Genomic DNA, 27,500 nt, shown 5'->3' with positions numbered 1-27,500 from the left:
GAACATGCCCACAATTGCCAAAACATATGCTCACATCAACGGACCTACGTACCCTATTTGCAAAGGTTACAGAACATTCTTCTGAAAATAAATTCAGCTGCAGTATTTTCTGTAATTACTAAGTTAAGTATTTGTTGTTGTTTCTCCGCTTACATCTGCTGAAAGCTTACGCTAGCCAACGAATTAAACCGGAAGTACAACGAATAGTTCCGGTGTAAAAAGAAAAATCCACCTCACAGGCGGCGATGGGTTGTGTTTGAGAGTTTGGCAGCAAAAGAAATGACTACTTACGTTAACAGCGTAGAACAGGCGTAAAGGTATGTGTGCAAACGATAAGGTATGATATTCTTTGCAATTTTTAAATCTACATTACAAAAACAAATCGTCACTGATGGTGTAGTGGTACAGTGGTACAGTGGTACAGAGTTGTGTGTAGGCAGCGTGGGTTCAGTTCCCACTTAGTGACGGTGTTAATGTCTTCCCTGTGACTGGCTGGCGACCAGTTCAGGATGTAGTGCGCCTTTCGCCCGTAGTCAGCTGGGATAGGCTCCAGCACCCTCCCGCGACCCTGTACAGGATAATCGGTGTGGATAATGACATGACATGACAAAAACAAATCCACCCTCTAACATGGACAGCCTGCGATTCATGACACTTTAATGATTTTTAGATGGGTCGTGTACTGCCCCCGTGTGTCCAAAGCCAGCACACCAGAAGCAGGTGCAATTAAAGGACTGGCCTGCGAAGAACTGCAGTCAGACCAGCCTCCACTCGCAAAGACGAAGTCAAGCCAGCCGCCACTGTTATTTTTAATACTTTGCATCACGGTGCAATACGGTAATGCGCCGAAAGCGCGTGCTGTTGGCCACCTTCAAAATAAAAGCTCACGAACTCATGTATGCACGTCAATGGTTTGGATTCAAAATAATTTTATTAAACTTCTCTGTTCACCCAGGGGGAATGCAAACTGTCTCAGACTTGCACCAAGAAATGTTCTGAATTGAGGTAGAAAGAGAAATTACTGTTAACTGTGCATCAATGGCTGACATTACAACTGATTTTAAAAAAAGGTTTTCGTTATCCCATAACCAAACCAGTGCTTGGGAACACTAGATCAACCCAGGTATCCAACCAAAGTACTTTTATTAAAATCTGATGTGGCATTTCAAAATAAAAGGCCAAAGAAATATCAATGATTGACCATTAGACATGATTTCGAAAAATCAATAAAAATTCAGTTTTTGTTATCCCGCAACCAGACCGGTGCTGGGGCACACTAGGCCACCCCAAGTATCCTACCAAAGTACTTTAAATGAAATCTGATGTGGCATGTAAAAAAAAAAAGGCAAACGAAATCTCAAAATTTGACACCCGATTTTGAAAAAGTCATTAAAAATTAGGTTTTCGTTATCCCGTGAACAGACAAGCGCTGGGGCACACGAGACCACCCCAGGTATCCAACCAAAGTACTTTCATCAAAATCTGATGTGGCATTTCAAAATAAAAGGCCAAAGAAATATCAATGTTTTACCTTTACAGCTGAATTCGAAAAATAATTAAAAATTAAGTTTTCATTATCCCGCAACCAGATGAGCGCTGGGGCACACTAAGCCACCCCCTTAACAACACTATACCACCTCAGGTATCCAACCAAAAGTACTTTGAATGAAATCTGGTGTGGCATTTCAAAATAAAATTCCAAAGAAATCTCAACGTTTGACCAATACACCCGATTATGAAAAATCATTAAAAATTAAGTTTTCGTTATCCCACAACCAGACTACTGCTGAGGCACACTTGACCACCCCAGGTATCCAACCAATGTACTTTGAATGAAATCTGATGTGGCATTTCTAAATAAAATGCGGAAGAAATCTCAACTTTCGGGTGTAACTGACATATTTTGAGATTTCTTCTTCCTTTTATTTTGAAATGCCACATCAGATTTTAATGAAAGTACCTTGCTTAGATACCTGGGGTGGCCGAGTGTGCCCCAGCAGTAGTCTGGTTGTGGGATAACGAAAATTTAATTTTTCATGATTTTTCAAAATCGGTTGTAACTGTCAAATTTTAAGATTTCTTCTGCCACATCGGGTTTTGATGAAAGTACCTTGGTTGGATACCTGGGGTGGCTTAGTGTTCCCCAGCACTGATCTGGTTGCAGGATAACGAAAACTTAATTTTTAACGCTTTTTCAAAATCGGGTCCATTGGTCAAAAGTTGATATTTCTTTGACCTTTTATTTTAAAATGCCACATCAGATTTCATTCAGAGTACTTTGGTTGGATACCTGAGGTGGTATAGTGTTCCCCAGCACTGGTCTGGTTGCAGGATAACAAAAACTTAATGTTCAAGATTTTTCGAAATCGGGTACATTGGTCAAAAGTTGAGATTTCTTTGGCCTTTTATTTTCAAATGCCACATCAGATTCCATTCAAAGTACCTTGGTTGGATACCTCGGGTGGCCTAGTGTGCCCCAACACCGATCTGTTTGTGGAATAACAAAAACTTAATTTTTATTGATTTTTCAAAATCATGTGTATCGGTCAAACATTGAGATTTCTTTGGAATTTTATTTTGAAATGCCACACCAGATTTCATTCAAAGTACTTTGGTTGGATACCTGAGGTGGTATAGTGTTCCCCAGCACTGGTCTGGTTGCGGGATAACGAAAACTTATTTTTTAATGATGTTTTGAAATCATGTGTAATGATCAAATTGTGATAGTTCTTTGGCCTTTTATTTTTAAATGCCACATCAGATTTTGATGAAAGTACCTTGGTTAATTAAATACCTGGGGTGGCCTAGTGTGCCCCAACACTTGTCTGGTTGCGGGATAACAAAAACTTAATTTTTGATGATTTTTCAAAATCATGTGTAATGGTCAAAAGTTGATATTTCTTTGGCCTTTTATTTTGAAATGCCACATCAGATTTAGATTAAATTACTTTGGTTGGATACCTGGGGTGGCCTAGTTTTTCCCAGTTCTGGTCTGGTTGCGGGATAACGAAAACTGATTTTTTTAATGATCTTCCAAAATCCGGTCAAAGGGTCAAATTTTGATATTTCTTGGGCCTTTTCATTTGCAATGCCACATCGGATTTTAATGAAAGCTCTTTGGTTGTATACGTGTGGTGATCTAGTGTTCCCAAGCACTGGTCTGGTTGTGAGATAACGAAAACTTAATTTTTAATAATTTTTTTTTAAATCAGTTGTAATATCAGCCATTGATGCACAGTTAACATTAATTTCTCTTTCTTTCTCTATATAGTTTGCATTCCCCCTGGGTGAACACAGAAGTTTAATAACATTATTTTAAATCCAAACCATTGACGTGCATACATGCGTTTTATTTTGAAGGTGGCAAAAGCACGCGCGTTCGGCGCATTACCGTAATGCACCGTGATGCACAGTATTAAAAATAACAGTGGCGGCTGGCTTGACTTCGTCTTTGTGAGTGGAGGCTGGCCTGACTGTGGCTGCCAACTTGGCCCATTTTTCACTAACAAGCTCAGTTTATAAAGATAAAGATAAAGATGTCCTTTATTAGTCCCACAATGGGGAAATTTGAAGTGTTACAGCAGCAAAGATATAGAATTATATATTTTCTGATCAGGAAACTGACATTAGTTATCATTATCTTTTTTCTCCATTAATGTTGGAGAACTTAGAAAATAAGTGACTACTTGAAAAACGCATACGTATGAGGAATATGGCCACCCACGTTCTCTCCATGTTTCGTTCAGAGTCATTAAAGGGACCAATTACAAACTCTCTATTGGAAATAGTTGTACTTTCGTTGCGTATAACGTCCAAAAACGAAGATCACTTGGCACCAAAATTCATGTGGACATCCCTACCTATACCACTTCAACATATCAAAAGGATTAACCTCTCCGTGGGTGATTTATATGAGAATGAGTAAATGTGGAAGTGAGCAGGCATACATATATGTATGCTGGGAGGACACTCGCACGTTGCTTCTTTGCTGATCACAGTAAGAATGCACGGCAATAAAGCACCAGTCAGGATATTTACAGAGTGGGAATGAGTAGACGTGCTTATTAATTTGGATGAATATTGGTCCCAGTTTTTCCAACAGTAGGAGATGCAACTCTGGCGTCTTATTTGTTAGAATGTAAAAGCTGCGGGATACATGTGGACCACTCAATGTAGCGTTCCAGTGCGGCCAAACTGGGCTGTTAAGTCGGCCTCCTGGAAATTTTGTTCGCTGAACATTGTCACTTCCAAAGCGGCCCCAACTAAAAGCACATGCCGCTGCGCGATGGGCACTGTTAAAGATCGCCCCGGTGTTCGATCAGGTCTTTATCTGAACTCTACGCCCACTCACTCTCACGCTGAAGCTGGCATCTGCAAACAGTGTCAGACAACGCATGTAATCACTTGGGAGGCAACCCTGTGACATGACGATGCAGGTTGGCTGGACAGTAAGGAGCTAATTTTGTTTGCGAACGCCTTTTGTTTTAACGGCCTGAAGCTAATTGTTGCTATTAGCTGTGCCCTTACTGTTAGACGTTGAGGAAAGAGAGGGTAGGGGTAAAGATCCATGCCCACCTGCTGCCAGCCGTTGTCTGTCTCCTGAGGGTTGACACGACCTTTAGCGTAGCTAAATGACCAAAATATAACCAGTCGGGTTTCGTGTGTGCATTCTTTCTCTTGTCCACTTCAGCCGGTGTAAGTGGAGAATCAATCGGCATGGTATTTTTGATTTTATAGAGGTGAGCACGAGCACGTTTTATGTCAATAAATCCAAACTATTGTGCAGAACGCTTTAAACATTCACAGGTTGAAGTGGAAAAGATTAGTGATTTGCATTTTGGTGGCGATCTGGCGCTGTTTTAGACAACAGAACTGACAAAGCGAGCAATATTACACTTGCCTCCCAGCAGTGACATACACGCTGAAACCGGAAAAATAAGCCAAGCTCCAAAAGGTGGTGTGCCAATTTGTCTTAAATTTCATCACAAAAAAATAACTCTGTCTTTTCGGGTGGAAGATTTTAGTGCTGAGGTAATTTTTACATGATAATTTATTAGATAAGTGCCAATGTTAAGCTCATCCAAGTGTCCCTTTAATTGATGCAATGTAACAGAATTGTCAAATTCTCTTTATTCATGTCATGACTAAACATTTTCAGAAAGTGCAATGTTAGTGAATGTTATTTTTCCTCATGAGAATACACATTCGCTGGGACAGGCTCAGCTCACCCAAGAATATAACCCTAATTACAGTAAGTGATGAGAAAATGGATGGATAATTCATCACAAATACATGTATTTAATAAAGTTCTTCAAACTTTAAATACAATTCATTAATTTTCTGGCTTTGGCCATGACTTTACTATTTGAGAATGAAAAAAACATGGTAGGCTGGCCTGCAGATTTTAATTTAATCAATCTTTGCTTTCAAGTTTTAAAATAATATATATTTAAATATCGATAGACATTAAAACAGAAAAGCCACTCAGCAGTTTAGCCAGTTTTAATTGTTTTTAAAACATTTGGTTTGGCAGGGGAAAAATACAAAAGTGTTCTTTGATAGCACAGTATGAAACCAGCCCAATGAAAAGTGAAGGGAGTGTTTTCTTTAAAAAGCATCCTCTATAAATGATCTTTAAAACTGGCCTCACCAAACACATACTGTACTCACTAATACAGATACAAGCAAGAGTTTAAATATACAACGGCTTGACCCCAATGTAATGCATTTAAAAGTGTTTCTTTAAAAAAAGAAATTTAAAATGGGCAATTAAAGTAGTCCCAAAAGGTATCTGGTGCTAAAATCATGCAGAATTACAATCGTTCCACTGAAGTTAAACAGAAAAGCACTTTGGCTGTCACACTGTGAGAAATAGGGCAGCCATGAGACGTTTCACTGATTGTTTCACGGCGTCATGACTGAGTGTTGTCTTGTTTTCAGCAGTGACTCAGTTGTCATACTCCTCATGTTTGCATACATTGTAAAGTTGCACAGTCTCTCCATTCAGAAGAACTTGTCCTCCACAAACATTTATAAAAATATAAGTAATAGCTCTTGAAGAAAGCCCCCAAATGTGGGATATTCTTGTAGTATGTTGTGCGAGGAAACAAAGAGGAGAAAAAAAAAGTTAAGAAATACAGTTGAATAAATAAAAAAATAGTGTGTAACACCCATAAAAAAAAAAAAATCTGGTGGATTTATTGATGCTTGCCACGCTTTCGTCTCACCTGGCAGTGCTATGAAATGAGGGCTCTGTCCAACATCCAAGTTGCATTCTACAATCCAGTGAAAAATAGTCACTGGAAAATTTCTAAAATACGTTGGGAGTTTTGTAGCGAGATTTTCTTTGTTCTTCGTTTCCACGTGTGACGTCATGTTTTCTGGATTGACCAACAAAGAGATTGCTGATGGCGAAGAGGAAACAAAGCGGGAGACTTTCACAGTGGCAAAAATGAAGTCACTCTCGTGTTGGCACCCAATGGTCGGCAAATTGTTAGGGCAACAGCAGTGAACTTCCTGTCCGATCAAACTTTTTTCCTTTGGACAACGCGGCCACTTGTTTCATCAGCTCTCTGTTCTTTGCCTGAGGAAAATCGATTGAATAATCAAGTGTTATGACCAGTTTTTATAACATTTCTCAGCAGAGGTGCAAATAATTCACTCGTGTATTTCAGTGACAGACTCTTGAATTCTTTGCAGAGAGGAAAAAGGGAGCGCTGTGTTTTATTAAATTTTCACCAGTTGTTTGTCACAAAAAATTTTCAGAAATGGAAAAGCAGTCCACTGATAGGGAGCAATGATGTTGGGGGAGAAGCAATGGGGGGGGGGGAAGTTGTTTGCCGGTGATCAAAAAAAAAATAAATCCAGACCAACCATGTATTGAAAAATTAGTTTTAAACAACGGTCCCAATATTGACAATACTGGCCCTGTATTAGGAAATATACAGGCTAGCACACACTGAACTCGCAGTTGTAGGAAATATTGTATTATAATAAGTTAAAAAAAGAAACATGTTACCTTTAATATATATATATATATATATATATATATATATATATTAAAAAAACTAAATAAATCAATCTTTTTTTTTTTTATTTGAAGCAACCCCAAACCTGGGGCATCTTTGTCTTTATTGTCTGTATTTTACACTGGCAGTCTGTGCTTACGGTGCAACAAATGTCATGTGGGAAAATTTTTACAAAAATGGTTATAAAATTATTTAGAATTTTGAAGACATTTTTGCAGTAGACTAAGATGATTAAAACGACTTCTTTCATCAGAGAAGTTGTTTGCCACAACATCAGGACACTTTCGCTTTGTGACATTTAAAGCGACACTTTTTGCTTTATGACACTGATCTCTTAGCGTTAACTATTGCATGGATGCTACAAGCGCCTGGAAATATTGCACGGAAAAGGGGAGATTGGTAGGAAGTACGTCCTCAAATATGATTAATAGAACCAGAGAAAACTTCACTTCATAAAGCCTGCATACAACTTACAAGATGCAGTGCTTTGGAAAACAAGACGAGAGCAGATGGTTTGTTGAAGAGAAATCTGCACGCTAATTTCAAATACTACAATTAGTATAATGGTGAGTTATAGTTTTTATCATTTTTTTTTTAATTGTTTCAATGCTTGTCCATTGAAATCCTCAATTAATCCACTTCTCAACTTTCATCACAATGCAGTTGACCTATACCTTTTAATCGTTTGATCCCTGATATGCTTACGACGCGGTACAAATGATTATGCAAATAATATTTTTTTAGAAAGTCCGTGTAAATAAAACTGCATAATTTAGATCATAAACGGTCGAGAATAATTTGAATGATTTAACAGCTGATGACTTAAATTATTCTTAGTCCCATTTGCATGGACTATTTATAAAAATCGGATAAAAACATCACTTGCCCAATAATTTGGAATGTGATGTACTGTACTGTTATGTCATTGGACATCGCTTTTTTATTTTATTTTTTTGCGGTGAAATGGCTTAAAGTGCAGCTGAAACCAACCCAGCAAAATTTGTATGCATTTGTGTCCAACATCCAACATGGGATAGTTATTTCTTATATGTAGAAAATGAATTATTAATTCTTTATAAAAAAATATGTCACCGTTTGCCCACTGCATTCCCCAATATTGTGACCATTACCTGCTGTTGTTCCATCGACTCTTTGTGCGCTTTCTCCATTTGGTTCATCTTGACTCTCATGTTGGACTCTTGGTACTGAAAGTCGGCTTTCAGCTCTGTTAGCTAAAGCCAGAATTGACAGTATTGTAAACATGCAAGCACGCAACCAACAGTGCCGTTGCTTTTTCTAGCGAGGCTGCCAACAGACCTTTCGCTCCTTGTCGAGTATGGTCTGATCCCTCTGCTGGAGCAGCCTCTTTAGTGACATCACCTCTTCTTTCAGTTGGCTGATGAGAATGAAGTTGTCCGTTCCTCCTGAATCCATGGACTGGGTGATGGAACTACTGCTTAGGGTACAGGCCATTGATAAGACCCGGAAACATGGGGGTGGGGAATTTTGCGGCAGGAAATTTTCATACCTGTCACCATTTGATGGCTTCATCTCCAATTTTGGTTTCTTTTTTGGAGTCTCTTTTTGGATTGAAGATGATTTATGGCTGCAGAAGTCATAAAAGATGATGAAAACATTGTAGGTACTGTGTATCCAGTAAATACATCGCTCACTTGATACCGTTTGGCAGCTTAATAAAAATGGAACACTTTACCTCTGTTTCCACAATCCTTGCTCCTGCTCAGGACTCAAGCTCCCACTCAGTCTGCCAAAGACAAATGGGTACTTAATATACAAGACTGCAATTTGGGGGTTAGAAATCTGAGTCTACGTACTTGTGGTGAGAGCTGCTGTGTCTTTGTTGGTGATGCTGCTGCCTCGAGTGATGGTCTTTCTCATTCAGGGATGAGGAGTTAGAGGAGCCAAAGCCTTTCCTCTGTTCCTTGGTTTTCTGCAGAACACGTCGATAAGACAGCGTGCAGAGCCAGCACAGCAGTTTTCCATCCACCTGTGGGAGAAGCTGGACTCATGAGATGCAGTCACTTTAATTAAAAAAAAAAAAAATCTATTATGGTTTATACCTTTCGCCTGCCTTCCTCCTTGCGGTCAAAGGCACACTGCTGTTTGCACTGCTCGCATGTCTGAGGTGGCCCATATTTCTTTTCTGAGTTTGTACAACGTTGGCACTTTGTCCCAATAAACGCTGCAATAATGTTACAGTACTGACATGGTTTGGGCTGCAAAGAGAATAAAAACGATGGAAACAGTTACAAATGATTGGCGTATGTAATTAAATATCCATAAAGTTCAATTGGAGACTGTATTAGGGTTGTAACTCACTGTTCCAAACTGTTTGACATTCTGGGCACATTTCTTGCAGATAGTATTGGTTTTACTGTAAAAAATAAACATGCATTAAACAAACTGGGAAAGCAATAATGCAGCACTACAACAGAATAAAGGAAGCCATGGAATTCATGTGTCACCTTTCCTGCTGAAATTCAGATCTGCAATAGGTGCACTTCACTATTGGGTGTGCGATGCGACACTCCTGAAGAGAGAAATCAGATTTTATATGATAGACCCACACAATATGACATAAAATGGTGAACTGGACGACAAATTAAACTTAGATTTAAATTTTTATGTAGGAAAAATATCTGAGAAGCGTGCAAACTCTACATGATGTTGGTCTGGAAGAGCTTTCAACAGTTTTCACACTGAAATGTTTGCCCTTTCTTCCTTGCAAATTAGCTGACACTTTGTCGAAATTTGATGAAGAGCATCTGTGAACAGCAATTTTCAAGTCTTGCAGTACAATACTTCAAACTAATAAATTGATAAAGAAAAATGGACAGTCTGATATATTGTAATGGACACCCTTAAATTGTGAAATGTCACCAATGAATGGCCACATGGGGCAACCCATGCGCCTAATCTAAAAATAGCTCTATTCCAAATGTAAACACTGGCAGATTTACAGAAATAAAATTTGCACCTTGATATCTACTCATTACTGCGCATCAGCATCTTCACATAAACAGAGATTATTCATTATTAAAAACACGATTAAAGGCAATTTTGCAAATTAATTATTTCAGAAATGTATATCAAATTGGTAGACCTTCGCACTAATCAGAAGCCAAGAAATGGCTCGATGTGGATTTACATTCAAAAGTTACATATCAAAACGTATTTTTCAGCAGACACGTTGCATATTATAAAAAATTTCACAGCAGCATACAAAAATGTCACACAAAGTTTTTTTTTTTAGATATACTGTATATTTAGTTAAATAAAGAACAATTTGCTCCCAAATTTATTGACCCCGTGTAAAATCTGGGTCTGTTTAGTTGAACTCAATGTTTTTTTTGTATGCGTAGCAACAGGTTACAGGTTAATTGTACCTTCTGCCATTTAGTGGAAGACTATTGCATTGTTCTGTCTGTCAGGATACGTCAATAGTATAGATACATCAACAAAGATACGTTATTTATAGTAAACAAGTAATTGCCAGAGCAGTTAAATTAATTTGGAAAATGCCTGCAACTCAAGGATGATTTTACGGCACACTGCAACACCAGCGGCAGTTGAGAACGAAAGTTTGTATACACACCATTCACATTTTCAGTAATTTTTTTAACTTTCCTCGGCTCTTTCGTGCAATTGAGCATATTGAGATGACTAGAAATAAAGATGGATGTTGATACTGTTATTTGGTGTTGAATAATTTGTTGCATGCTGACCTGGTGTCGTTTTATTGTTTGCAAAAAGATGATTTAGCTCAGGGAATCGCAAGTTTTCTACTTCTGCAGACTGTTGTTTTGATGTTCACAAAGATGCACACACACGGACACACTCGCAAACCTTGCACAGCTGCTGGCCTTGCGACAGCTCCTCGAACGGGTACCGCTGGTTACACTTTGTACAGGCGTAGAGTGCCGACGTTGCCATTCTCGTCCAACTATTGTTACCAACCTGATCGAGCTAAAGCTGTCCAGCGGTAAAGTGACCAGATTAAGGGCGCTATTTTCTCAACGCGAACTGGCTAACTGGAACTATGAATAAGAGCACAATGTAATGGCAACTACACATCACTTGCTAAAGCTAGCTAGCAAAGCTAACACTGTACAGGGGGAAGCGCTGAAGGAGCCGAAGAACAATAAACTCTACAAATGTGATCTATGTCCGATCGATCACCACGTGATTAGACTGGTTTACGTCGATTAATTATTCGCCTTGGGGAAGGGAATGAAATATTTTAAAGGGGGTCTGGAAATTGTGACAAGTTTCCAGTGTTCTCGCAAATGATTTTTCCTGTTTTCCTTCTCTCTTTTCGTATCGAAGCCGTCGTCCTCATGTCAGCGGACGTGCTCGATGACGTCACCGAAGACAGGAAGGACGACCAATGGGAAGTCGGCCAGATTCACTTTTTCAAATATTCACAGCCAATCGCATTCTCAAACGTCGTGATGCGCCTCGTATAATAAGTTGTTAAAAAAATGTTCTCATAGCATCGTGAACCGACTGATCATTTTTAGTTTGGACTGCCATGTTTTTTAATTGTGGTTGGCACAATTCTCTTACATAAGATTGGGTAATAAATTGCGTCTCCGTAGATGTTATGCATATACTCCATTCATGCTCCCTGGCTCATTTCCACTATGTCACTGCCGTTTTTTTTTTTTGTTTTGCTTTTTTTCCCAATTTGACCAGACGCCACAATTTCAATGTTCAGTGAAGGTGTCTGCTGTCTTTTTTACATTATGCTGTCATCAAAAGTTGAAAAAAAATTAGCCCATTTTGAGTTTTTTACAATGCAACAAGTAGAAAGTACAGATGTTTTCAAATGGCGGGATTAAACATTAAACTTCTCACTGCTGCATCTATAATCGTCATAGCTTGCCAATCATAGCACTGTTTCTTCATCTTCACCCTTAATTCTTGGACCAACAAAATCAAAACCAACAGGCAATTTCACCAAAAAACATGACAATGAAATGAGCAATCATTATTTTTTAATACAATTAAACATTGCTCTTAGTTACAGTGAATATTTCAGGTAAGAAATTTGATGTTTAGGAAGTGCTTTAAAGCATTGCAGCCATCTACAAGCCCTTGAAAATGTTGCGACATTGTAGAATAATACAACACACAAAATCAGTTGTTAAAGTACTATATGAAAAAGAGAAACTCATGCCTTAAAGCAAATAAACAAAAACTTAACAGACATGCTAATTTTTTTAAAGTCTTTGCAATTTATGTAAGAAAGGCACAACGTAAGGCATCAGACCTGAGATTATTAGCACAAATGTCCTTAGGGTTTCATCAGAAACTCACAGCTAAAAAAATTTTTTTTTATTTTTTTAATTGCAGGTTTTCATTACGACATGCAGCCACAATAGTGTATATTTCATAGTGTGAGCTGTTCGGGACAAGGCACATAATCTTTCAAATTAGTTAAACTGGATGTTAATGCAAATCATTACACATGGTGCTTAATATCATTGTGTATATTTGCAGCTACATTGTTCTGAATATCAATTTACAATATATATGCAGCTAAATCAATAGTAAATAGCCCCTGTTTTGTGTTGTCTGAGAACAAGCAGAGCATTTCTAAAACTGATAACATCTAGGTTACACAATAATAAATAATGTCGACCATGTCAACCAAGAGGACTGCCTTAAATGGCACATATTGAATAAAGACAAAACATTTGGTCACAAACTAAAAAAACTCTTTTGGAAACTAAAAAACATTCAATTTTAATAACACAAAAGTGGAATTTTAATGTCAAATTAAGCATTAGCCAATGAATGCCTTTACATTAGCTAGTTTCGGAATAGGAGAATGAATTTTTCTCATGTAATGTGTATAGAACATAAATATCTTACCGGGGTAACATTTTCGGATATCAAAACCTAAAAATACTGATTGGCGGTCAGTCTCTGTCAGGGGTCCTCAATTCTGTTCCTCGAGGGCCGGTGTCCTGCAGGTTTTCCATCTCTCCCTGCTGCAACACAGCTGATTCAAATGATCAGATAATCAGCAAGGTCTGCAGAAGCTAGATAACAATTGCTCAGGTGTATTGCACCAGGGAGAGGTGGAAAACGGGCAGGACACCGGCCCTCAAGGAACATGATTGAAGACCCCTGGTCTATGTCTTTGGCGGTCTTCAGTATCCTTAAAAGTTTGTTGAAGTATACTCTGTTTGATTATTTAACTATTTTGAGGAGAGTTTTGCGCTAAAAGAGGCCTTGTACCCACGTGAAAAATGTACACCAGCCTCCAACAGGCTAGAAGATAGTGTGAGTAGGGTGTAGTCAAACAAAAGTCTGTACTGGGGTGATGGACCGTGTTGGAGAGCCAGCCCGCTCAGAGGAAGAGGACGCTGAGCGATTTGTCACCTCTCGCTGCAGCTCGTCCACTCTTTTCTGCAGCTCAGCGCGTTTTGCCAGCAGTTCCTTGTGGCGCTGATGAACAGGTTCCTGGAGTAAAAAAGTTACAAATGAAAGGTTCGATTTGGGAACACGGACGTCAGGTCTTAAGTATCTCATAAACAAGTAACTCTTACCTGAGGCCTCATACGCGGGTTCCAACGAATATAGTAGCCCACCCAGAGCTCCAGGTGGCGTAAGCTGACAACGGGGAACAGCACATGATTGGAGAAGTTTACATATAACGGATTGGTGAACTCCTCCAGCTGGCTATTAATGTACGACCACAAGGATACGGTCCTCTTTGGGATCTCCTGTAAAATAGACATTCATGATTATTGCAACAAGCGTCAGCTGTTTTTTTTATTTTACAGCATGCAACAGAAAACAGGTGTCTTAAGTACTAACACTCCATGCCAAAGCTGAACAATTTTGAATTTTTATTAATAACTAATTTGCAAGTACGATTTAATATACTACAATTAGATTTTGAGTTGCTCTTCCAACACTCTTCCAACACAAGCAACAAATTATTCTGTCTCAAAGAATATCAGATTTATCATGCAAACATTTTTGATCGCATAATTCAGATTTATGCTAAAATAAAGGCAAATGACCTACTTCAATTTGAGCTGTTACCTTACAAAACACTTGCAGTCATTCATGTCAACTTTACAAAATTCAATGGATATTTAATACAAAGGGTGGCGCAAGACATGTAGACAGATATCTAACAATACCGAGGCATATGTTCTCTATCCTTGATGAAAAATGACCAATACCACTGCAGCATGTTACTGAGTTACTTGCAGAAGAAGTAGCAGTAGTATTAATGTTTTTTGTATGTGTCGGCGTGACTGGAAATCTCTTATTAAAAAAATTAGGGAAAAAAATGTTCACCAGTGTTATTTAATATTTACATTCTACCACTCTTTATAGAGTGCTATTTTTCCTTAGTAATTTTTGGGGGGTTGTGTTTGGGGGCTGGAACCAATTCACGGCATTTTCATTCATTTCAATAGGGAAGTATGATTTGAGATAGGATTTCAACTCATATCTCAAAACACCAATGTACCTTGTCACTTAGAACTAGTGCACAAAAGGTTTCAAGGAAAACTGAATGCACATACTTCCTTTAGCCTCTGCTGTTCGCTATTACACAGGAATGTCCCAAACAAGCAGCTGTACAGATGGTCCAAGATGGTCACCAGGAAGAATTCATTGAACTCAAAAGCTGCAGGAAACTAATGCAAACAGTAATTGTGTTATTACTGATAGTCATAGAAAAACGCGCTTGCGGCTACATATCTGTTCACCTGACGAGTCAACTGCCACACACAGTCGACAAATTGAATAAAAACAGGTGAGCGATCTGCATCTGTGTGGTTTTTATCGCCGTGGCCGATACGCTAAAAGGCAGAGGAGTTGGAGGATTGAGAATGCAGCATAGTTTGAGAAGGACAAGCGTATGCAACAAAGATTACCAGCTGGAAACGGTGCCCAAAACTCAGCCATTCTTTCTCCAGCAACACCTGGAATCCACGAATGGTACGGTAGTAACCATCCAGCATGAGCATGGCCAGTGAGGTGAGCTGCGCTGTGCGGTCCCAGCCGTCGCTGCAGTGCACAACCACTGAGGTTTTGCCAGACTCCACCTTGTCTGCAATTCGCAGCGCTCCTGCCAGGATCAACTACAAAACACGCAAATATAAAAACTCTTCACACATCTGCTCCAATGGCAGGAATTGTGACCTATCATCTGTTCAACTCAATTGAAAAAAAAAACTCTTATTTTTTTTAGAGAGCGGGAAAAAAACAAAAAGAAATCTAATGTGACTTTTAGTTGAACAACGTTTAATACTCTTGTACCTTACTCCCCCCCATCGCATAATTGGAGTAGCACATCATTTGGCTCACCTTGATGTGCTCAAGCCAGTGAGTGGACTCCAGATTTGAAAGCCAGTGGGAATCCTCAATGTTGGGGTAGACAATGTCCTTCAGCTTGCGGAGTGACTCTCTCATGACGTGGATGTTGTGAATATCCAAGAACACCAACTCAGCATTTTGATAAGCATCCTCACTTTCATATCCGCCACCTTTCATCTGCGTTGCAAACAAATGTGATGTGATTTGATGAAGGTTGACCATTTGTTTTGACTTTCAAGTCTTCACGTCAATTAGTGATGGGTCCAACGACACCGAGGCGTCGATGCGCGCGCCGAGTTTCCAGGGCAAACCCCGTGTCGGTGCGCGTACTGCTTTGAGAAAGTCACGTGACCACTACCAGAATCGTGTCGACACAGCGGTCACGCGCCAAACTGTGTTCATAAGGAAGCCCATCTGTCAACAGGATGGACGCTCAAAACAAGCATCGAGTTATTGGCGCGTTACTTTGCATTAAATATCCGCAAGATGGAAGACGTCACTGTTGATGCGCACTCAGAGGTGCAGCGCTATATGTCCGCAGGACACGTTGCACGTACGGAAGACCCGCTCTTATACTGGAAGTCCATGGAGGCAACGTTCCCTCACCTATTTATATTAGACACACAGGCGTTGTGCACACCGGCCTCTTCAGTGCCTTGTGAGAGGATTTTCTCAAAGGCGGGGGAAATTGCCTCAAAAAAAGAAATAGACTGAATAACAAAACGCTGGAGAAACTAATTTCTTTTCTTTTTCTTTCTCAGTGAGAGGCACGATTGTCCTGAACCAATCTGATATATATATATTTTTCTTTAATATAAATTAATGAACATAAATAAACAATCTCGAGGCAATTTTTTTTCATCCAAGGCAAAAGAGCTGGTGCTGGAGCACCATAAAGTGTCTATCTGTGCACCTGCCTATCACATTTCATATCTGTTCATTATACCATTAACAAATTCTTTACTGTAAGGTTAAAAATTAAGATCTCGCACTGTTTTTCATTCCTTATCTTACTAATGTGTTCTTTCTGTTTAATACAGAGCAGTGATCTATTTTTACAACGGCTGTATGTACAAAGTGCATTGTGGAACAATTGATTCTCAATTAATTATTGTCAAGAGAGCTAAAAGTGCATGACATTTACTAATAAATCATGTGTATGACACAATTGAGCTCCATGAACTCCGCCTAGCAACAAGTGAATCAATTATGTTCTTGATAATCAGACAATTTCAGAAAATGTAATCTGAAACATTTTATCAAGAATGAATACGGAACATTGGATATGCTTGTATTGAGAAAGAGTATGATGTACGAATAATAACAACAAATTTGACGTAAGCACTGAAAAACACACTCCTGTACAGTACCATGTACCGGTAGTTTAATGTTGTCTGTGCCATGGCATGGTTTCTATAGAAACCCACAACAGATGGTACTTACGGAATAGGATATATAAAAACACATCACGTCGCTAATCAATGGAATTGGATAAAATTAGTTTGACAGATCAGTGTCAGATGACCCTGTCAAATGTTTCCTGCAAGTCCACCAGGTGTCAGTATTCAGCAACACAGTGTCAACACCATGTCAATACATTGTGTCGAAACGATACAGGATGCCTCATCTACCCATCACTAACGTCAATCTTTTTTTTTTCCTGAATACAGCACAAACCTTGTTAGCAGCAGCATTAACACTGGGTCTAGCATCAAAAATGAAGAGTTTATGTGACTGGGCATTGGCGTCCATGATTGCCTGCAGGTATTTTTCATCCTCTTTGCTCCGTTTCCCGTTCACCCCGACCATGGGCTGACTGCAACGTGTCACTGTTGCCTGGCTTTCAGGATGGATCCAGGACAACACCTATACAAAGAGTATACATAACAGTGGATATAAAAAGAAGTCTACACACCCGTGCTCAAATGGTGGGTAGAAGGAAACAATGGTACAAGCAACTCAAAAAGGGGACATATTCTCCCAGGGGCCAAATCACCACATTTAGATGGCTGCGCAGCTTAACAGTTCACGCATGATAGGTATGTTAGAAGTAAGTCTGGAGGGGAAAGCAAGCAAGTCACCAAAATAAATAAATAAATAAAAATTAAAAAATGATTACAATAAAATGTGCAAAAAAAAAAAGGAAAAAAAACCGAATGGACTTAAGAGCAAAAGGGAGAATATGCTCCCAAAAAAATGGCTACACCGAGGATGATGAAGCAGAGCTTTTACTCACAGGTATCCTTCCCTTCGCCCGGAAGGCTGCTACTCTCTTTAGCTCCTCGTCTGGAATGTTGACTGGAACTGCCATAGTAGATGGGTAGGTGTCGCACAGTTCGTAGTGATCATTTACTTTTGTAATCCTCCAACTTTCATTGGGAATGCCCTTTGTGACAAACAAGCATCCAACGTTATAAGGTCTCTGAGCATTTACTAAAACCCAGTTTTGTACAAGCATATCATTTTCATTGGCTTCTGTTATTGTGCATTTCCATTTTCATGGATGTAAAGGGTAGAATAATAACTCATCTGCACTGCACCAAGCTAAGACACCCTTTGGTTAGTGTAAAAAGCCACACTAGTAGACTATAATATTGTCACTTCCTTATAATAAACAGCCGCACACAAAAAAAAAATGCAATTGGCCCTCCATTCATTTGTATTGTACCACACTGCTATAATGTTGCACAATTGACATCGCTGAGTCACCCTCACACACACTGCTGTAGAAAGACACACCCAGGATTGACAGTTCCAAACCACATACCGTTTTGAGGGGTACTGAATTGGTTTGATGAACGGCATTTGTTATGCTGAAATACCTGTCTTTTGTATTCAGAGACTGCGTCGTACACCTTCCAGCCATTCTCAGGAAACAATTGTCCATACTCAAATGCAAATATTTGCTGTGGAGAGGAGGAGAAAATAATTCAGTTGCTGGGTGGCTACAAACTGCAAGGAACACCAACATGGCTGATATAGCACATACCAGTCCATTGGAGATAGGGAACACAAATTTTATCAACACTTCGAAAATGGACTTCCGTAGAGTGTCATCCATCTGTTTGTGCGCAAAACGCAGATTACGCATATCCTGAGGAGGGCAAAAAGGTCATGATCATACACGGGACTCAACAGCAGCATACAAAAATGAGCTTCATGGGGAGATGCTATTAAGCACCAACGTGCTGTTACATTGAAACAGATTAGTCTACACCCCGTTTCCACAAAACTATCTATTCCTAGTTTCAAGACACCCACTTAAGCGCAATGAAGTCTGTTTTGTGGTTCTACTGCACTGCATTGCATCATAGGTTTTGGTGCAATTCTGCCCCTCTCAACAGTGTCACCAAGAAATTGAAACGTTTTGGATTTCATTACATTGTGATGGGTGATGACCTAATTAAGTAATATAGCGAGCATTTTTTAATGAGGCAACACAGCATGTCTTCTTGGTCTGACATCTCAACTCATATCAAAGCACTATGACCTTGTTTGTGCAGACTCACTTTGCAGACTAGGCCATAGGACACATCACCGCGGCTTGATGCGCTGCCAATCTTCTCCACACGACTCACAACCCCAAGTGGCAAATCCAGAACAAAAGACGGATCCTAAAAGTTAATGTTATGATAACACAAAGTAATTGTTCTGTCTATATCTTGTATGAGGGGAAACATGAATAAAATATCTTACCCTGTCCATGCATTTGAAGAAGAGTCTATAGTTGCTAACTGTCACGATTCCACGCAGCGCTCCGGTGAAAGGACAGAAATAGGTGATGTCTTGAGCTGTAAAATTCAATCCGTATTAAACCACTAATGGGTTAAATAGAATGGAATAATGCAACAGCACTCCTACCCATATCTTGCACAATTTCATTGGGAAGTAACTGTGGTTCCTCTTTGTCAGAATCTCTAAAAACCTGCTACAGGGAAAAGACAATTAGGAGTGACAAAGACCTGTTCAAGTAATTACACAAGCACAATTCAGGGCTTCTACCTTTGTATGAGCATTGGGCTTGACCTAAAAATAGAAAAAAATAGAAAACTGTTACATGTCAGTAACGAGTTGATTTGAGGTTCATGAGAATTTACTCTATTCTGTTCTATACAAACCCTGATTTCTGGGGAAAACGCCGCTGAGGTGAGCGTCTCAGACAACATGGCAGGGGAAGGTTTAACCTGGCCCAAACGCTCAGAGCTGTTAAGAGATAACGCATAGTTTTACATTACAACCATTCTGAAACCAAGACTTCACGCCATGACTTAACTGCCATCTACTTCCCCAGCAAAACCTATCACTGTGTTACAACTGCATTGACATGTCATTTTCAGAAAGTATTAAAAAATCTCATTCAGTCAAAGCAGCAATCCCCTTTTATCCCACTCCCGAGTGCAAGGGGAGGATGTTTCGTTACTTTAAATAATATGAGTGGAAGTGTTGCTACATGGCTCAATAACTGGTGCTTATCAATGAGCATTGATTTCAACATCCCGAATCGTCTCACATAATCATCCGTGAAGAGCGAGGGCGTTGAAATCACAAACAGAATCGTGGGCGTTGATCGGACTTCATCATCGCCGATTCATTAATGTACATTTTGAACTGTACGTTTTAAGAGTTAGTCCAACAATGAAAACTATTAATACATGACACAGCCACCAATCTAGGAAAACGGAAATTGTCAATTTCATTTTGTCATAGGACATGGGACTTGTGGTTTAGCGCAAAACCTTCAGACCTATTTTATGAGCGCAGATGCAAGCTTCGTTCATATAAAATTAACAAGGAAATAATATTTTGTTTAGTTTCAAAACTTTTAGCTAGCTTAACCAACGCTACCTGGACAACGAATCAACACTCGGATGTCGTGAAGAGGATTGCTTCGAGCCCAAACTGTCGATACTTCCAGTCTTCTCCATGTTATTCTGTTCGTTTTTCTTGGTGTATAAAATTTGGTGGCTGCAGTTACGATCAACGGGTATTTAATCCCCCACTAGAGTACTAAAACCAGCGACAAAAGGAAGCTGCCATTTTTTCCCAGCAGCCTCAATCGCTCATAAGGAAAACAAGCTCTGTAGCGCCTCCCTTCGCTGTAAATAAGACTTGCAGCATTTAGCAAATAAAGCTTCTCCGGACATTTTTTGCTCACTTGCAGAAAACGGAAGGTTTTGAGAGAACACCAACTAGAATTTATTTATAATTGCCTCCACCTTGAATAAGGTTTAAGTTCCATGTGAAACCAAAAAGCCCCAAAGCATAATGCAACTGAAGATGTGGTGATGGCGGCACGGTGGTCGACTGATTAGCACGATGGCCTCACAGTGAGAGACAGACGATCCCGGCTCCGGCCATCCTGTGTGGAGTTTGCATGTTCTCCCCGTGCTTGCGTGGGTTTCCTCCGGGTACTCCGGTTTCCTCCCACATTCCAAAAAACATGCATGTCAGGCCGATTGAACACTCTAAAGTGCGGATGGTTGTTCGTCTCTGTGTGCCCTGCGATTGGCTGGCAACCAGTTCAGGGTGTCCCCCGCCTACTGCCCGAAGATAGCTGGGATAGGCTCCAGCACCCCCCGCGACCCTAGTGAGGAGAAGCGGTGCTGAAGATGGATGGATGGAGATGTGATCTAGCGGTGAGCATTGTGCTTGCATCCAACATGCTGTTTTCTCAGACCGGAACACATTTTACTCGCTGTTTGGTAGATGTGTGAAGAAGTGTGATTTTTTTTTCTTCCTCCATTTACTTAAATGGTGCCCTTAGCCTCTTGGCAGAAATAATATAAATTCTACACTATACAAGTTACTTGTAGTTATTAATTGTTCATTGCAATGGCATTCTTCAAATTTCTAAATGGAAATAGGTTTTAAGAAAAACTTTCAAACAGCTTGATTTAATGTTTTATTATCTTTATTTAAAGTAGGGCAGTCATTTATATACAAGATAAAAGTTGTTGTTTAAACAAATGTATGCAAGAATGCAATTCAATGACAACATATTCTTGCAACAGAGGGAAACTAGACTAAAAAAAAGGATGAATACAAGTCATTTTTTTACTTAACATATTTCTCCATAAATTTCTTATGAAACTCAGAACGCAGAGTATCATTGATGAAGCGTTTCTCCTTGCGTGCTTTGTCCAATCCTTTTGCGCAGTTCTTAAACACCACATCATCATCCCACCTGGAAAGAAATTATGTCAATTTTTGAGGGTAAGCATCAAGTGTTTTTAAAAAAAGTTTGTGCATGTCTATTATACCTTCTCTTAACCTTGAATGCACTTTGATTCTGAGCCATTTGTTGCTGTTGTTGTAGTTGCTGCTGCTGCTGCTGCTGTCCTGCCAAATTAATCAATGGATTGCCACTCAATATATTCTCCATTCGGATCCTCTCCTCCTCTGCTTTTTGCTCCCGCTCCTAAAATGAAAAATATAGCAAATACATTTGTCAGACATCCATCCATCTTCTGTACCGCTTCTCCTCACTAGGTTCGCGGGCGGGGTGCTGGAGCCTATCCCAGCTATCTTTGGGCAGTAGGCGGGGGACACCCTGAATTGGTTGCCAGCCAATTGCAGGGCACACAAAGACGAACAACCATCCGCACTCACACTCATACCTAGGGGCAATTTAGAGTGTTCAATCAACCTGCCATGCATGTTTTTGGAATGTGGGAGGAAACCAGAGTACCCGGAGGAAACCCACTCAGGCACGGGGAGAACATGCAAACTCCACACAGGATTGCCGGAGTTTGTATACATATACACATACACACACATATATATATATATATATACAGTAATACCCCGCTACTTCGCGGTTCACCTTCCGCGGGTTCAGTGCTTCGCGGGTCTAAAAAATATTCGGGGGCATTGTAGTTTCGCCGAGCGGTACGAGGGGGCGATGGAGCGGTTAGACGGCCGGCGTGCGCCGAAGAAGAGCGTGGGCAAAGAGGAGAGTGGACGAAGAAGAGCACGTTCCCCCGGGCACGATCCGGGGCGACGTTTCGCGCGGTTCGGACCGTACGAGAGCTCCGGAGGAGGCCGGCCGGCGTGCGTGACAGTTACGCCGAATAGGAGCACCTTCCCCGGGCACGGGTGGTGTCAAGCGGCCCCTAAGTTTAACCGAATGGAAGCTCCGGAGGAGGAGGGCATGCTCGCGTCACAGTAAGCCGAAGAGGAGCACCTTCCCTGGGCACGGGCGGTTCCAAGCGGCCCCTAAGTTTAACCGAATGGAAGCTCCGGAGGAGGAGGGCGGGCGTGTGTCACAGTTAAGCCGAATAGGAGCACCTCTTCCGCCCGGGCAGGAGCGGAGCGTGAGGCTGTCAGTTATGAATGAATAAATAAATAAATGAAGAATGCCACCTTTCATTTCACTGTCATGATCCGTGCCTGTCATGCCGCGTGTGTTTTTGTTTTTTCAGCTGTGTGGGCGTTCCTCCAGCGATCGTCTCGCGCCATGCCGTCAGCTGCTGCGAGACGCGCTGATTACACTGACTATATTGTGATTATAATAAATATCTTTGTATCACCACCTTTTTTCCCGTGTCTGCGTTTGGAGAGTCCTGCTCAATCCCCCAGCTCTGCTGGAGGATCATAACATTCACAGGGCACACCGGACGGCGTACCAGCAGGTAAAAGTCGAAGTAATTAAATAAATACAAAAAGAAGTAATTGAATAAATACGAAAATAATGGCTGGGGAATAAAAAAATAAGTTTTAATAATTATTATTTTTTTTTTGTTATAACATGAATTTCACTCGCTCTCTTTCTACCCATATATATATATATATATATATTTTTTTTTTTAAGCATTTTTGAAGGTGCGCCACTACTTCGCACCTATATATATATATATATATATATATATATATATATATATATATATATATATATATATATATATATATATATAGGTGTTAAGTATATATAAGTATTTTATTTTATTTTTTTTTTGAAGGTGCGCCGCTACTTCGAGGATTTTCAGTTTTCGCGGGTGGTCTCGGTCCCCATTAACCGCGATAACCGGGGTATTACTGTATATATATATATATATATATACATACATATATATATATATATATGAAGCAACATTTTTTTAATCTAAAAAGCTAGCGTGTATTCAAAGATTCTTTGAGGATTGATAGTTCACCCTGCGTTCTTGCTCTTCAGCTCTTTCTTTCTTAATCTTCTCCAGCTCTGCGAGTAGGGCTGCAGTGTCATCATCATCGCTATTGTCCTCTGAGTTGTCATCCTCATCATCCTATTGCAAAAAAATAGGAGTGAGGCAGCTTTTTGAGCATGCTGCCAGTCTGACGGGATGAGTGTAGTAAATACCTCAGTAAGGGGATCATCTGCATCAAGATTGGCTGCTGGAATTTGATCCAGTCGAGGTCTCTTTGAGGATGACGAGGAGGATGAAGAAGAGGAAGTGGTGTGCTCTGGAGAATCAAGAATTAATTATTTGTCAAACAGGTAATTTCCAATTGCATCATATGCAGAGCTGTCCTCAAATGTAAACTGAAAAGACTCCACTTTCACTTTAACAAAAGTTTCCAGATGAGATGGAGAAACTGCAGTATCTTACTGTAAATGCGTTTGCACACAGCCAATGCTACTTAGTGCTACACAGTGAGTTAATTGGTGTGCCGAAAAAGTTTTCAATATGTAAATTATGATCCTCGGCTCAATAAAAGTTGGGAAACAGTGCCTTTAAAAACAGCAAGCTGGCAAAATGCTGTCTTATATGGCCCGAGTCCAAAAGGTTAAAGACTAACCTCTTGGTCCCCTCTCTCTGGTCTTCTCACGCACAGCTACACGCTCCCTCTCCTCCAGCTCCCTGCGGAAGTCACGGGCACGCACTTCCTCGGGGGCATCCTGAGTAGGCTGCCTAAGAGACAAAATACATGACAAGATTTGAAGAGCACTACATGTAACCATTTGTGCAAGAACGTGCTTAAAAATGCCTACTGACCTGTACTTGATCTTTGTGTGACCTGGAAGATCACGACTGGAATATTGCTTTGATAGTGCACTCAAATCACCTTCCCCCTTTCCCCGCCCTCCTCTAGCCGGTTCAAATGTTGGTCTTGCAGCAGTAGTCATCGTGGATGGTTCTATTTGACACAGGTACGACAATAAATTAAACAGAACAATGAATGAAAGTACGGAACTGTAAGAGCAAAGAGTCAAGTTCTTAAAACAGACAGGTACCGACACAACACGAATTGACAGTAAATCATGAAAACAATTATCATGAGCATGCCCAAAAACATTTGTCTTTATTATTATGAGGAGGCATTAGACGTAGGAGCTAGTAATGCTAATAAGCTAAAACGCACACAAAGTTGCACAACGCGATTTCACAGTAAAGATAATCACAAAATATTATCAACCCCCCACGCCCCAACAAAAAGTACATCGCGAATAACAATCAACAGAGCTTTCGAAACGCTAGTATCTAGAAATAGAAATACAACAATACGCACACTTATGACAATCCGCTTGCTGTGAAGAAAAGATCAGCTTCCGTGAGTGACACGTCACTTCCTGCAAAAAAATATGCATTTGGTTTGACTCGGATTAAATAAAATAAGTATCTTTCAAAAATACGTTTTAGCGTGAAAATAAATAAATTTAAAAATGCACGTTGTGGTTTCTTCGCGATCTGCCTTAAAAGAAATGGATCAGATGCTCTTCAATTGTTTTATGGAAGAATAATACAGAAAAAGACTACACAGGAGAAGAAGGGGACTTTTAAAAATATTGCCTCAACTTGGAATTGTATTTCTTATTATAATAATCAAACAGTTTTCACATTTTAAATTTATTCTGTAATTATATATTTCCGTTAGTTATTTGATGAAACATTTTAAATGGAAATGTACATGTTTATTTTACTAACATTTAGACTTAAAGTGATTTTGTTAGGTTTGATAAAAGTGGTGGTAAAGCCAAGGAAGGATGAAGAATAAACTATAATAATTTCAGCAAGATTTTGGCAACTTTCAGGAGAATAAATGGAATCTAAAAAAACGAGCCTGGGATGTGCTTCTGTGTATCTTGATGCTTACAGCAGCTACATCATCCTGCTCGTTCCATGTCATGTCATGTCATTATCCAGACCGTTTATTCAGTACACGGTCGCGAGAGGGTGCTGGAGCCTATCTCAACTGACTATGGACGAAAGGTGCGCTACACCCTGAACTGGTCGCCAGCCAGTCACAGGACAGACATAGAAACCGTCACTGAGTGGGGACTGAACCCACGCTACCTGCACACAACTCAAGCGAGTGTATCACTTCACCATCAGTGACCTGCTCAGTCCACTCTCACCTTAATCGGTGACAACACACTAGTCATATTGGCTATGCACGGTGACAGTTCATTCCGAAGTCCTGATTGCTTTAATTTCCACAGCATGATGAATTTGACTGGAGTAATTGGTGCCGGCACATCTCCAGAAACATCCATCAGACAAGATTAAAAACTGAGGGTGGATTAAAATGTTAACGCATGTGTGCATGGGCCCATAGTAAGGTGAGGACAAATGAATGAACCAAATGAGGACAAGCGGTATCGAAAATGAATAGTGTGTTTGTGTGAGTGTGTTAAAAGTTGATAGTGAGACCATTACTTCGCTCCAAGTTAAGAAAAATAATTTAAAAAAAGGTTTTAATTTTCATCCTTTTATTTAACATCATCACATTATTTTAAATTGACACAGCATAAAATGCACACTGGTTCAAACATGTCAGAAAATAGGCAAAAATATTGAACAGTTTTCCAAATTAGTAAAACCAAATACTTGATTTTGATTCAACAGATAATCAGGCCCCTTTCATGGAGTACTACAAAAATGTACTGAGCAACTGAAATTCCGAGCATTAGGACAAATTATGAATTGAAGAAGATAACTAAACGATTAGGGCGGCATGGTGTGTGTGACTGGTTAGCACGATTGCTTCACAGTGCAAAGGTCGTGAGATCGATTCCAACTCCGGCCTTCCTGGGGAGAGTCTGCATGTTCGCCCCGTGCCTGCATGGGTTTCCTCCCACATTCCAAAACATGCATGGTAGGTTGATTGGACACTCTAAATTGGGAAATTGGGTGAGTATGATAGCGAATGGTTGTTCGTCTATGTGTGCCTTGCGATTGGCTGGCAACCAGTTAAGGGTGTACCCCACCACCTACTGCCCAAAGATAGCTGGGATAGGCTCTACACCCCCCCCCCCTCTCCCCCCCGTGACCCTCGTGAGGAGAAGCGGTACAGATAATGGATGGATGGAGCCAAACGATTGATTATCTAAAATGATAATTGATTCATTGTTGAGTAATCAATGCAATTCTAATCTGTTATTCATTTATTATGTTTGTAAATGGCAGCTTAATCAGAACAAAGTCCAGGAGCTGTGAGACCGCCAACAACATGCTGTGTTGATGTAGACAAGGCGCCCTCAGCATCAGGGTCCATGTTGTGCGATGAGATCAAATGGGCGTCATTACATGGAAAGTGGCTCACGGGGTACATGCCGCATTTCCCAAAACTTTCCTTAACTATCCTGATACCCTCGTCCTCTTTAGCCACCTGATACGCCCCTTTGAACACGCCTGAAAAGTCTTTCTTGCTGACCGCAAAGAGAGTCACATCAGTGGCGTGGATCTCATCCAAGAGCGTGGCAAACCGCTGCTTGATGAGCGGAAATAGGCCAGCGTCTAGCGGCTGCAGGATGTGAGAGCAATGAGGCGGCAGGCACACAAGGATGATGCCTTCCTTACGGGCGGCCTCCACCACTTCCAAGTTCACAGGTGACTTGTGGCCGTCGAATATGAGCAGCAGTGGCCGCTCTTTAGGAGCATACACCAGGAAATGTCTGAGGAACCACTTCTTGAAAAGTTCAGAAGTGACACATCCTGAATCGGACCAGCCATAGAGGGCATCTGACGGCCCTTGCGTTTTGTAACACACTCCTCCTGGGTAGGCTTTGGAGTAGACGATAAACGGGGGGATATCCTTTCCTGCGGCATTCAAGCAAGCCAGGACAGAGATGTAGTCCTTGCAGCCCGGCGTTGACTTGCAACCCAGAGTGGCAGCTTTGGGTAGAAC

The 27,500-nt window shown here is 40.4% G+C and overlaps 5 protein-coding genes and 1 long non-coding RNA gene across 13 annotated transcripts in view; 1 reads left to right on the top strand and 5 right to left on the bottom strand.

Annotated features, from left to right (window-relative positions):
* taf1 (TAF1 RNA polymerase II, TATA box binding protein (TBP)-associated factor) overlaps positions 1-207 on the bottom strand; it is a 22,323-nt gene extending 22,116 nt beyond the window's left edge. For 5 of the 6 annotated variants that reach the window (XM_088279274.1, XM_088279278.1, XM_088279276.1 and 2 more), the window contains exon 1: positions 1-207. This exon is cut by the window's left edge and continues 106 nt beyond it. The gene's annotated coding sequence lies outside the window, so the exon portion shown is untranslated. The other variant, XM_088279275.1, reaches the window with a different exon arrangement.
* Positions 195-11,336, top strand: LOC148319722 (uncharacterized). The gene is made up of 2 exons (XR_015839580.1): positions 195-317; positions 8,932-11,336. It is a non-coding gene; the product is annotated as an uncharacterized LOC148319722 (long non-coding RNA).
* fam76b (family with sequence similarity 76 member B) lies at positions 5,487-11,439 on the bottom strand. 2 transcript variants are annotated; one of them, XM_088279296.1, is made up of 10 exons: positions 10,896-11,439; positions 9,515-9,579; positions 9,369-9,423; positions 9,110-9,265; positions 8,864-9,036; positions 8,743-8,793; positions 8,557-8,634; positions 8,346-8,484; positions 8,159-8,260; positions 5,487-6,583 (listed from the first exon to the last, which is right to left on the bottom strand). In XM_088279296.1, the coding sequence occupies exons 1-10, from the start codon at positions 10,980-10,982 to the stop codon at positions 6,494-6,496; spliced, it is 996 nt and encodes a 331-aa protein (XP_088135422.1). In that variant the 5' UTR covers positions 10,983-11,439; the 3' UTR covers positions 5,487-6,493. The 2 variants fall into 2 exon arrangements, with proteins under 2 accessions (XP_088135422.1, XP_088135423.1); XM_088279297.1 differs by having other exon boundaries at positions 8,346-8,481; positions 10,896-11,438.
* A 590-nt stretch (positions 11,440-12,029) lies between these two features.
* On the bottom strand, positions 12,030-20,465 carry mtmr2 (myotubularin related protein 2). Of its 2 annotated transcripts, none has more exons than XM_088279292.1 (16): positions 20,241-20,465; positions 19,514-19,598; positions 19,398-19,421; positions 19,257-19,323; positions 19,092-19,186; positions 18,905-19,009; positions 18,385-18,489; positions 18,218-18,301; positions 17,632-17,781; positions 17,073-17,261; positions 15,387-15,572; positions 14,954-15,160; positions 14,786-14,878; positions 14,600-14,713; positions 13,607-13,783; positions 12,030-13,520 (listed from the first exon to the last, which is right to left on the bottom strand). In XM_088279292.1, the coding sequence occupies exons 1-16, from the start codon at positions 20,318-20,320 to the stop codon at positions 13,356-13,358; spliced, it is 1,926 nt and encodes a 641-aa protein (XP_088135418.1). In that variant the 5' UTR covers positions 20,321-20,465; the 3' UTR covers positions 12,030-13,355. The 2 variants fall into 2 exon arrangements, with proteins under 2 accessions (XP_088135418.1, XP_088135419.1); XM_088279293.1 differs by having other exon boundaries at positions 19,257-19,320.
* Positions 20,466-21,288: 823 nt separating this feature from the next.
* cwc15 (CWC15 spliceosome associated protein) overlaps positions 21,289-27,500 on the bottom strand; it is an 11,544-nt gene continuing 5,332 nt past the window's right edge. Inside the window, exons 2-8 of the mRNA XM_088280393.1 lie at positions 24,882-24,942; positions 24,368-24,509; positions 24,171-24,283; positions 23,731-23,834; positions 23,546-23,656; positions 21,656-21,813; positions 21,289-21,579 (exon numbers count right to left, since the gene is read on the bottom strand). Of these exons, the coding sequence (XP_088136519.1) occupies positions 21,450-21,579; positions 21,656-21,813; positions 23,546-23,656; positions 23,731-23,834; positions 24,171-24,283; positions 24,368-24,498 (747 nt within the window). The 5' untranslated portion in view covers positions 24,499-24,509; positions 24,882-24,942 and the 3' untranslated portion in view covers positions 21,289-21,449. The remainder of the gene's footprint in view (positions 21,580-21,655; positions 21,814-23,545; positions 23,657-23,730; positions 23,835-24,170; positions 24,284-24,367; positions 24,510-24,881; positions 24,943-27,500) is intronic.
* The window catches only part of LOC148319719 (uncharacterized), a 6,161-nt gene continuing 5,316 nt past the window's right edge, over positions 26,656-27,500 (bottom strand). The window contains exon 2 of the mRNA XM_088280392.1: positions 26,656-27,500. This exon is cut by the window's right edge and continues 583 nt beyond it. Coding sequence (XP_088136518.1) covers positions 26,781-27,500 — 720 coding nt within the window. The 3' untranslated portion in view covers positions 26,656-26,780.

The sequence above is a fragment of the Idiotropiscis lumnitzeri genome, chromosome 17 (assembly GCF_059441095.1).
Source record: "Idiotropiscis lumnitzeri isolate Australia: NSW breed Sydney's pygmy pipehorse chromosome 17, RoL_Ilum_1.0, whole genome shotgun sequence".
Classification (NCBI taxonomy): Eukaryota; Metazoa; Chordata; class Actinopteri; order Syngnathiformes; family Syngnathidae; genus Idiotropiscis; species Idiotropiscis lumnitzeri.
The sequence above is the reverse complement of the archived record's forward strand: the minus strand, read 5'-3'. Positions and strand labels throughout refer to the sequence as shown.

What these genes read in the sequence shown, in the direction of transcription:
- fam76b (XM_088279296.1), bottom strand. Translation starts at nt 10,982, where the DNA reads ATGGCAACGTCGGCACTCTACGCCTGTACAAAGTGTAACCAGCGGTAC. An exon ending in TCTGAATTTCAGCAGGAAAG is followed by an intron (nt 9,424 to 9,514) that starts GTGACACATGAA and finishes TATTTTTTACAG; the next exon opens with TAAAACCAATACTATCTGCA. An exon ending in AGTCGATGGAACAACAGCAG is followed by an intron (nt 6,584 to 8,158) that starts GTAATGGTCACA and finishes GATTTTCCTCAG; the next exon opens with GCAAAGAACAGAGAGCTGAT.
- mtmr2 (XM_088279292.1), bottom strand. Translation starts at nt 20,320, where the DNA reads ATGGAGAAGACTGGAAGTATCGACAGTTTGGGCTCGAAGCAATCCTCT. An exon ending in TCCCTATCTCCAATGGACTG is followed by an intron (nt 18,302 to 18,384) that starts GTATGTGCTATA and finishes TCCTCTCCACAG; the next exon opens with CAAATATTTGCATTTGAGTA. An exon ending in TTGGGCACCGTTTCCAGCTG is followed by an intron (nt 14,879 to 14,953) that starts GTAATCTTTGTT and finishes TCTGCCTTTTAG; the next exon opens with CGTATCGGCCACGGCGATAA.